The sequence below is a fragment of the Neophocaena asiaeorientalis genome, unplaced genomic scaffold (assembly GCF_003031525.2).
Source record: "Neophocaena asiaeorientalis asiaeorientalis breed wild unplaced genomic scaffold, Neophocaena_asiaeorientalis_V1.1 scaffold43, whole genome shotgun sequence".
Lineage (NCBI taxonomy): Eukaryota > Metazoa > Chordata > Mammalia > Artiodactyla > Phocoenidae > Neophocaena > Neophocaena asiaeorientalis.
Window position 1 is genome coordinate 7,182,812 of NW_020173674.1, and position 9,983 is coordinate 7,192,794.

Sequence of the window (9,983 nt, forward strand, 5' to 3'; positions counted from 1 at the left end):
CACAAAGAGGCGGAGCCAGGCGGCCTAGGGCGGTACAAAAGTCAGCGGCCTTGGCGGTCGCTCAGCAGTGACGTGACACGCAGCAGGCGACGAGCACGTACCTGCCCTAGCTTCTTCCTCTTTCTCGACTCCATCTTCGCGGTAGCGGTAGCGGTTGCAGTATCCGCGGTTCAGGTAAGGTTTGTGCCACGGATGGATCCGAAGGGCTCGCAGGTTGGCCGCGAGGTTAGAGGACGCGGGAAAAACGGGGGAAGAAGGGCTGCTCTGGGGGCCGGGCCAGTCCCCGTCCGACCTCCCTGGCAGGCCCGGCCTTACCCACGTGAGACCCCGAGACCACCTACTTTTCGGCGCCGTCGTCCCCGGCCTGCCACCCATTTTCTGACCCTCCTCTCGCCCAGAGTATTTCTTCTCTTAAAAGCAACCCCCCCCTTTTTTTTTTTCAGTCGCCAACATGCAGCTCTTTGTCCGCGCCCAGGAGCTACACACTCTCGAGGTGACCGTCCAGGAGACGGTCGCCCAGATCAAGGTAGGGCTCCGTGGTGCTCCCTGGGGTGGTCTTTTGTGTTTTTCATCCTCGCCCGTCGCGGGAACGCTGAGTCTCGTTTTTCCCTGTAGGCTCATGTAGCCTCGTTGGAGGGCATCGCTCCAGAAGATCAAGTCCTGCTCATGGCAGGCACGCCCCTAGAGGATGAGGCTACCCTGGGCCAGTGTGGGGTGGAGGCTCTGAGCACTCTGGAAGTAGCCGGCCGCATGCTTGGAGGTGAGTTGGGGAGGTCTGTGTTTTGAACTGCTTTGTAAGCTCATGGGTGTAGGGTGTGTGCTCAGTCCAGGGTGGTTCTTCCTGTTTACATCTCTCAGAACGAACTTTTTGAGAGATCCATGGGAGACTGAGCCAGAGTGTCATTCTATTTCAGTCACTTACTAGATAAGACCCTTGTCTGTGTCCTAATTTACTCAGTAAAATCAGGAGGTCAGACCAGATCTCCAAAGTGCTCTTTAGGCCTTAAGGTCAGTAGTTGGAAAATTCTGAAGTGACACCCCAGAATGTACCAGACTAGACATTCTTAGATTTCAAGTCTTTGTGACTTTGTTTTCATTCCCTGTTTGGGCCCATCTTGCCTTTAAACTTGAGTTGAGGGAGAAAGGGTTCTGCTGGGTGAGGCCTTCTTGTTCTAACTGCTTGCTGTCCTCCTTTCCTATCACAGGTAAAGTCCATGGTTCCCTGGCCCGAGCCGGGAAAGTAAGAGGTCAGACACCGAAGGTAAGTGAGAGTATTAGTGGTGTTGTTTGGACTTTGTTGTGGCACAGCTAAGCCAAAACCCTTGGCCCTTGCCCTGTTTGCTTTCTCCCTTCCTGGCGATGAACCTGAGGGAAGGCATGGAAGAGGCAACCCAGGTTTGATCATCCCTCCCTTTTCCCAGGTGGCCAAACAAGAGAAAAAGAAGAAGAAGACGGGCCGGGCCAAGAGGCGTATGCAGTACAACCGGCGTTTTGTCAATGTTGTGCCTACCTTTGGCAAGAAGAAGGGCCCCAATGCCAACTCTTAAGTCTGTTGTCATCTTGGCTTTCACTAATAAAGTCACTTAGCCTAATCATCTCATTGTTTCATCTTCATGTGCAGAGCCTCAGGGAGAGATGTGGCTTCTCAGGCTGGTGGTGTGAAGAACAGTGAGGCCTCATTTTGGTTTTCTTGGCGGTGTCAAGAGTCAGCAGCTTGGCAGGGATGTGTGGGTGGAGGTGGATGAGTGGTAAACTACAAAAAAAAAAAGCTTCCTGTGAAAATTGGTAACCATAAATGCCAGCCTTTCAGATGGAGAGTTGAGGAAAATTCCAATCCCAATGCTAAATAACTTGATAATTAACTTCCAAATACTTTGTTTTTTTGGTCTTTTTCTTTTAAACAGAAGATAGCAGGAACCATCGTTGTGGGAGAGATTTTATAGGGGCAGCAATGGAGAGGAGATTGATCGAGTAGAAGATGTATCAGGGAACACCAGTCTGGCATTTCCCTGCACTTGGAACCAGCTGTGGCTTTAGTAGACTCCAGACCAGGAATCTGGTCTGCCCCAGCTTCAGAAAGTATTGCTTGATTACATTAGTACTGCAGTGATCTTACTTGTTCTGATTACCTGATGGGCCTTGCTAACCTAATCACAGGTGAGGTGGCTCAGTTGATTGTTTCAGTGTTCCCAGAATTGGAGTTCTCTGGGGCCGATTCAAGTTTCCTCCTAGCAACACATGCATACCCATTCATTGATTCTGCTAAGCTTTTTGAACCTGCTGGTTCTTGGAATACAGCATACTACGGGGTAAAGACCTTGGGCTCTAGACTTGGACTGCCTTGAGTTTGGATCATTGTTCCATTTATTCACTGGCTGGCTGACTTTTTGGGCTGTGCCATACAGCATGTGAAATCTTAGTTCCCCCACTAGGGATCGACCCGGGGCCCCAGCAGTGAAAGCGCCGAGGCCTAACCACTGGACCACCAGGGAAGTCCACTGCCATCATCTCTTGAGAGTTGCTTTGAGGATTTTGTGGGAAGTGCTTAGATCAGCACCTGCCCTCTAGAAAGTACACAAATATATTGGCTATTTTTGAGTTCTACAGTGAGCTTCCTAGAAAGACATTGGCCCCCATCCCTTTTAGGAGTTTAGATTCTTGTGCGGAAAGCAAGGAAACTAGTTACAAGTGTTAATGACCTCAGAAAGTAAGCAGGGTGCTGTAATAAAAGGGAGTGTGACAGGTAGATAACTATCCTAGGGGAGGTCTCTGACGATGGGATGTGTGTGAGACCTGAAACAGGAGCTGATCAAGTGGTGAGATGGTGAGAGTTCCAGCCAAGAGACCTGTGTGCAAAGGTGAGTGGCAGATCCTGCAGGGTCTTGTCAGATGTGGAGAGGAGTTTGGTTTGAGTCCAAGTGCAGGTCAGGGTTTTAAGCAAGGGCCTGATGTGATCTGACTGGTGATCTAGTATTTTCTCTGGCTGACTTTTCTGGAGGGCTGGCAAGAAAAAAGGAAACCAGTTAAGCTGGTGTCATCCAGTTGAGCAAGTAGCTTAGACCACCAGTGGTGAAGGGGATGCAAAACTGAGCAGACTCCTCAAATCCATCCAGGTCGTGGTAGGGAAACAGATGACCCAAACTGAGATAGAGACAAGGTATTTCGAAGGCAGAGCTGACTAGAGGTGGGGCTGGGTATGAGTGAGGTGAGGGACCAAAGAACCAGAGCTTACTTTTAGGGTTGCCATGGATCAAGTCTTCACAGCGCTTGGCACAGTTTGTGAGTCGTCACCTGCACTCTACCACAAACTGTAAGGTCCATTAGGGCAGGAACCTCATCTCATTTTGCTCTTCAGTGTGTTTTCGCTGCCTCGTGTGAAGTTTGCGCTTTAAAGTTGGATGAGGAAGTCGAGCAAGAGCTCAAATATTTGTTAATGCTTCTTTCTTCTCAAGAGGGGAAATGCCCCCAACACACCCAGTCTAGGCACCCCGCCTTGGCCTTCTTCCACTCTCCCCTTTGTCTGTGTCCCCTAGTAGAATGGCTGCCCCTTCAGCGCAGGGACGCCTCATCTCCTATGGGTTTAGCACAATTAGTGGCCCAGAGTAGATTAAGGTTAGCAAAGATTGGGTTTTGCCGCAGCGCTTTATAGTGCCAAAAAGGCAACCACTAGGGGGCGAGCTGGTACCGGCGAAGCGTCCGCGGGACGCACTTTCCCTACGCTCCCACTGCGCCGGGCCGAGCTTCGCCGAAGCCGGGGCTGAGCTCGTACCTCCCCACCGGTTCCGGCGCATAGCCCAAGCGCGGCTCAACAGAGGGGTGGGGCTTGGCTTCCGAGTGTGGGCGGAAACTGACGAGAATCCTCGAAGAGCTTTGACTAAGCACTCCGTCGGCCCCGCAGAGGCGGAAGTAACCGAGAAGCGCCGGAAGATTGTGATCTGCTGCCCTTGTTCGTTCCCGTGTGGTGTGCGGCGCCAGTTGCCATGGACCCGGCCGGGCCTTGTGGTTTCTGCCCCACCGGGGAGGCCCAGCCAGCGCGCTACACCTGCCCTCGCTGTAACGTGCCCTACTGCTCGCTGCGCTGCTACCGGGCGCATGGCACCTGCGCCGAAGACTTCTACCGTGACCAGGTGCTGGGAGAGCTGCGCGGTCGCAGCGCCTCTCCCAGCCGCCTGGCCAGCGCCCTACTGCGGCTGCGTCAGCAACGTGAGACCGAGGACGAGCCCGAGGACGCAGGCCTCAGGCCTGGTCCGGCGCCCGGCGGCCTCTCAGGACTCTGGGAGCGGCTGGCACCGGCCGAGAAGGCGGCCTTCGAGCGGCTGCTGAGCCGAGGCGAGGCCGGGCGGCTGCTGCCCCCGTGGCGGCCATGGTGGTGGGTTCGCGGCGGCGGGCCGCGGCTTCTGGAGGAGCTGGGTGATGCCCCGGGCTGTGACGCCGAGGAGCTGGAGCCCTCCCCTGCGAGGACGCCACCGGAACCCGAGAAGGATGAGCCTGGGGCAGCCGAGCCAATTCTCGGAGACGTCCCCGGGGCCTGCCCTCCCGCCGTGCCCACCCTCATCCCCACGCTGGCCAGCCTGAGCAGGGGCCGGACGTCGCCGCTCGTGCGCTTCCAGCTGCCCAACGTGCTGTTCGCCTACGCACACACTCTTGCCCTGTATCACGGCGGCGACGAGGCTCTGCTCTCTGAGTTCTGTGCCACGCTGCTCAGCGTTTCTGGAGTCCTGGGCGCCCAGCAAGTCTTCGCCTCTACCGAGGAGGCCCTGCAGGCCGCAGCCCACGTGCTGGAAGCAGGCGAGCATCCCCCCGGACCCCTGGGCACACGGGGTGCCATGCGCGAGGCTGCCCTCATCCTGCTGGGTGAGGGCCCGGCCAACCAGAAAGGCTACACGTTGGCAGCACTGGGGGACCTGACACAGACCCTGGGCCGAGCCCGGAAACAAGCTGTGGCCCCTGAGGAACGAGATTGCCTCTACCGGGCCCGAAAGAAGTGCCAGTTCCTGCTGTCTTGGACCAACGAAAATGAGGAGGCCCTCACACCCCTGGCTCTAGACTGCGCCAGGGCTCACCGAGCCCACACTGTGGCAGCCGTGGAGGTGGCAGCCCTCACTGGGGAGCTGGAGCAGCTTTGGGGAGGCCCCCTGCCACCTGCCCGGAGGACTCTCATTGAGGAGCTCCTTGGCTGAACTGGACACTCTTTGTCATTAATAAAGCCGTGACTGGTCTGCCCTGTCGCCAGTGCCCATTTCTGAGGGACAGCTGTTGTGCCACCCACCCCCAGACGCTTGTGGCCACAGACCACCTGTCAGCTTCTTCCTGATCGGGGCTGACCCAGCCAGTTTTTAAGCAACCTGGCCCCAGAAAGGGAGAGAAGCAGCACCAGGCATTCCAGATGTTTATCCAAGGAGGAAGAGCAGCCCCTCCACTCCATTTTGTCTTCGTTTTCCCCTTTTGCCCCAACCACCTATCAGGCTGTTCACCCCTGCCTGTCCGAGCTCAGAGCAGGGTAGGGTGCAGGCCCTTGAGTGCCAGGTGAGTCCAGGCTCCTGGTGCTGGGTGTGCTGGCAGCTGGGTGGGCACGTGGCCCGACCTGGGACACGTGGAGCTGCTTCAGTAGATGTAGGGCACGATTCGGTAGGGCACACGCCGGCAGTATGCGTGCCAGGCCAGGCCATACTTCCGCAGACACTGCTGCTCATCCCGGGCCTCACGGTGTACCAACAGCGCAGTGAAGTAAAGGAGGTAGAAGTAGGGCAACAGGTGGGACACCCCTGTGGGGAAAGGGGTCTCTGTGACCACTCAGCCAGCCCCCCCTGGTTCACAAAGGTTTCCACAGCTGATGGCTCACGGGGCCCTCAGGGCTCCATGGTGAAAGGTCCAAGGTCTGTGGGGAGTGCTGGCGTGCTAGGCTGTCACAGAGGTCTGGCCCAGCCACACCCTGAGTCCATCCCCAGCTCCCCGACTACTCCCTCCACTGGGGTGCAGCCCTGTTCTCCATTCCACACCCAGACTGGGCATCCTGTGCTCACCACTCCACCTCTGCCCCTCACACACTTAACGGCCCCTGCCGTGCGCCAACCCAAACCACTCACCGCAGGGCAAGGACCAGGCCAGAGCCATGATGAGGTCTCCAAGGTAGTTGGGATGGCGGACCATACCCCACCACCCAGACACCAGCAGCCGTCGCCCTGTGGCTGTAGAGATGGTCTCAAGGTCTGGGGAAAGATGTAGTGGGATGGGGGACCCCCTGGAAGTCCAGCTGCCCAACCTCACTTCATGGCACCCCAGAAACCCAGCTCACCAGCCACTCTGGGATCAGAAGGATTCTTCCGGAAGGCGTTTTTCTGAGAATTGGCTCCACGGAAGATGTAGTAACCAACAGCTGGGAGAAAGTGTGAGCAGGCAGTCAGGGGCCTTCTCTCTGACCCTGACCAACTACCCACAGCCTAGACTCAGTCTGCCAGGAGAGCCAGGACGCAGCCCTTGGCTTTAAAGAAGGGTGTGAGGCTTAGCACCTACCTAGTGGGTGCTGAATAAATAGTGAACGAATGAAAGGGGGAGGGAGAGCGCTGCCCCTTCCTGACTGACCATTGATGAGGCAGATGACCGAGGCCAGGGGCAACCCCAGGGGCTCTGGGTGGTACAGCAGGAACTGGGCCTGCAGGCTGTAGGTGAAAGGTACCCAGGCGAGGTCCCCAAAGGCCAGCATGAAGCCAAACCCGTCATGTATGATGTCCATGGTGGTGAGGACCGCCTCCTGCAGGGACAGGACCCAGACACACTGGCTCAGTCCCCACGAGGTGCTCTCGTGGGAGGCACCCTCTCCCTCCCTAGCCCAGTCCTGCCTCACCTCGTGCCAAAGGGCATCACCCACATATAGTAGCTGGAAGCCATTGACCAGCCACATGGCCAGTGAGGGACTCCCCCGAAGTTCTGCTTCCTGCATCAGCAAGGCCAGGTTGATGAGGACCTGGGGGTTACACAGAGGGTGAGACAGGGCAGTCTGTTCTCAGTCCGTCTCCACAGAGGTGGCAGCGCCTGGAAAGGCAGTGGCCAGCCTGTCCCCTTCTCTCAGCTGTCCGTCACTAACTCTCCAGGCCTTTGTTGAGTGGCTCCGGCCCCTGTACCCAGGGGCAGAGAGACCGCACTGGACCACTTTCTGACCTGTTTTCTCTTGCTGTGTCCTGCAGTGTTCCCTTTGGGAGAGCGCTGTAGGGAGCGACTGCATACTTCAGGCTTGAGAGTTAAAACAGACCTGGTTTTGAATCTCAGCTTTGCCACCTGTGCAAGCTGCTTACCCTCTCTAAAGCGTATTTTCCCCACCTCCATGTAGAAAAGGGAGATAATCATGGACCATAATGTGTGTGAAGCACTAAGCACCTAGTAAGTGCTTGATAATGATTAGCTGGCAGCCAGCCTGTACTGAGCACCCCCATTCTGGTAGCACTGGGCTTGAGGCTGCCAATCAGGTTACCACCTCTAATCCTCACAGTAATCTTGGGAGGAAGCTCTTACTTTATCCCATTTCACACATGAGGAAACAGCCTTGAAGACCAGATCTGTGACCGGTGCCCAGCACTCCTCCCGTCTCTGGATGAGGTAGTTTCCAAGGTGACAGGGACCTTGCCCAAGAAACCCTTCAGGAAATCTTGACCAGTCCAGTATGGGTGATTATAACCAAAAAAACACAGTTGGCCTGTTTTCAAGGCTACCAGTGACAGACAGGTTGCTAAACCCAGTGACCAGTTTGAAGTTCTGCACCGCTTTGGCCAGCAAGCAGCTCAGGATCACTCTCTTCTCGAAATAGATTTTGCGCTTGACCGCTTTAGTTAAAATTACACCTGCTCCCCCAACTCCCTCGCTGCTCTTTCCCCGTAGCACTTAGCATCCCCTGACATGCGATACGTATTTTACTTATTTTTTGTCTGTCTTTCCCCACTAGAATGCAGGCTTCATGAAGACAGAGATTCTTTTTCTTTCTTTCCTGTAACTTTTCTTTCTTTTGTCTCCCAGTACCTAGAGCAGTGCTTGGGCACATGATGGACTCAACAAATTATTTGTGGAATGAATGATTAGTGATTTATGTCAGCACAATATTGGCCCTGCCCTGCCCAGGCACTGCTCACCCATCCCACCCCTCCTCCTGGCTGGAAGCCCACTTAGCCATGCCCAGCATACCCAGCCGATGAGGCCAGGCCGCAGTTCGCAGAAATATTTGAAGTCAAAGGAACAGATGCGCGGGTTGAGCTCCCGTCCCAGGAAAAAGTCGTAAATGGGATTGCCTGGAGAATAATGGAGGGTGAGGTGCAAGCAAGCACCCCCATCTGCCTCCATCTACACCCTACTGGGACTCCTCTCACCTGAGTTCCCCCCGGGTGCCAGGGCAGAGGCAGGGGCTACCAGAGCCTTCAGATAGAGAAGGAGGCTGAAGATGAAGGCGATGAGGGTGGCCGCAAAGGCCAAGGGCAGGAGCATTTCCGGGAGCGCGCTCAGGGGCAGCCCGGCTAACACTCCCAGGCCCACCAACAGGGCTGTCAGCACCAGGGCCTGGAAGCCTGAACCACAGCACACAGTGAGACCTGGGGATTGCGCCCCTCCCCCTCCCCCCCACCCCCAAATACACACACACACACAGCCTAAAGCCCAGGGAGGTCGCAGACCTTGTCCCGAGCCATTAGTCAGACACTTTAGCTTTCGGAGGGTCACCCCAGCCACTTCTCTGGTGCATAGAGTGGCAGCAATGCTGGGAGTGGAGGGAGGAGGGGTGTGGAGGGAGCCAGTGGAACCCCCTCCGTCCTGGGCGTAAAAGAGGCACAAAATAGCAATTGGGGTTGCGGGCTCATCTCCACAGACCTCCCCACCGGGCCTGGGGCTCCAACCCCATCCCCACAACTCCGCGCAAGGACCCAGCCCCCAAGCACCGTTAATGGGGTAGCTCAGTCGACTCTTGTCCTTCAGTTCCTGCCCCTCGGCCACCTGTGGGCACAAAAGGGCGCTAAGGGTTGAGGCTGTCTTTCTTCTCGCCGAGTCCCCTCTCTCCGCCCGCCTCCCCCGCGCGTCCGCGAGCCGAGTCCGCACCTTGCGCGCCGGCAAGAGGTAGAGCGCCGCCTGCAGGCCGAGCCAGGTGAGACACAGCAACAGCGCCCAAGGGCTCCACAGCTCCTCGAGTTCCGGCAGGTAAGGGGGTGGGCCCAGGAGGCGCGCCGGGCCCGAGCGGGCTACCAGTAGCAGGTGGAACATGGTGGCGGGGAGCAGCAGCAGCAGTGCCGCAGCGCCTGGGGAAGGGGGCAGCCGCGTCGGGGGTCCACTCTCCAACTCTCCCGGACCCCCACAGGCGCCCTGTCATAGCCAGGGCCCCATCAGCATTCCCATCGCCGCCTTCCACACCCCATTCTCAGCGCTCGGCCCCCTTCTCTGACTGCTGTCTTGGTCCCCTCGAGGGTCCTGCTCGCGTTCCCCCTAGTCCGCCCGGTCCTCCATGCCACAAATCCCCTGCTCTGCAGCCGCCAGAACTGGCTCCTCCTCAGCCCCCTCTCCAGACGCTTCCCCGCACACTCCTAGATCCTCTGACTCCCGATACCCCTCAAAGCCTTTCATCCTCAGATCCTGCCCCCATCTCCGCTCATAGCTCAACCCTCCAGTTCTTCCTCGCATAGCTCTGGCCCCAAATACCCCCTCTCTCTGCCCCATTACCCAGGGGTCCTCCGAATTCCAGCTCAGCCCGGGAGCCCTGAGGGGCCATGGTTTCCTCCGCTCCGCCGGGGGTTGGGGGCTCTTAAAAATCCGTCAAGAAAACACAGCCCACCCCATCCCCCAGGAGATGGGCTCGGTGACACGGAGGACCCAGCCCAGCTGGGCTTGCACCTGTCTCTGCACGGAGCACAGACAGCGACCGCTTTTGTCCCGAGGTCTTTAAATGGACCCGCCCCCGGCCCATCCTGGGCCCAGCAGGTCAGCCAATCGTCTCTCAGGGGCGAGACCAACAGGAC

General features: G+C 57.2%; 3 protein-coding genes across 5 annotated transcripts; 2 read left to right on the forward strand and 1 right to left on the reverse strand.

Annotated features, from left to right (window-relative positions):
• The first annotated feature begins 3 nt into the window (after positions 1 to 3).
• Positions 4 to 1,595, forward strand: FAU (FAU ubiquitin like and ribosomal protein S30 fusion). The gene is made up of 5 exons (XM_024748994.1): positions 4 to 174; positions 444 to 526; positions 616 to 760; positions 1,206 to 1,261; positions 1,422 to 1,595. The coding sequence occupies exons 2-5, from the start codon at positions 452 to 454 to the stop codon at positions 1,545 to 1,547; spliced, it is 402 nt and encodes a 133-aa protein (XP_024604762.1). The 5' UTR covers positions 4 to 174; positions 444 to 451; the 3' UTR covers positions 1,548 to 1,595.
• A 2,310-nt stretch (positions 1,596 to 3,905) lies between these two features.
• Positions 3,906 to 5,228, forward strand: ZNHIT2 (zinc finger HIT-type containing 2). The gene has a single exon (XM_024748963.1). It carries the CDS (start codon positions 3,981 to 3,983, stop codon positions 5,178 to 5,180), a length of 1,200 nt encoding a protein of 399 aa, XP_024604731.1. The 5' UTR covers positions 3,906 to 3,980; the 3' UTR covers positions 5,181 to 5,228.
• A 148-nt stretch (positions 5,229 to 5,376) lies between these two features.
• On the reverse strand, positions 5,377 to 9,961 carry TM7SF2 (transmembrane 7 superfamily member 2). Of its 3 annotated transcripts, none has more exons than XM_024748876.1 (10): positions 9,688 to 9,961; positions 9,073 to 9,269; positions 8,916 to 8,970; positions 8,355 to 8,549; positions 8,173 to 8,276; positions 6,845 to 6,964; positions 6,583 to 6,751; positions 6,296 to 6,376; positions 6,087 to 6,188; positions 5,377 to 5,765 (listed from the first exon to the last, which is right to left on the reverse strand). In XM_024748876.1, exons 1-10 carry the CDS (start codon positions 9,734 to 9,736, stop codon positions 5,605 to 5,607), a joined length of 1,233 nt encoding a protein of 410 aa, XP_024604644.1. In that variant the 5' UTR covers positions 9,737 to 9,961; the 3' UTR covers positions 5,377 to 5,604. The 3 variants fall into 3 exon arrangements, with proteins under 3 accessions (XP_024604644.1, XP_024604643.1, XP_024604645.1); XM_024748875.1 differs by having other exon boundaries at positions 6,087 to 6,209; XM_024748877.1 differs by lacking the exon at positions 6,087 to 6,188.
• Positions 9,962 to 9,983: the final 22 nt, after the last annotated feature.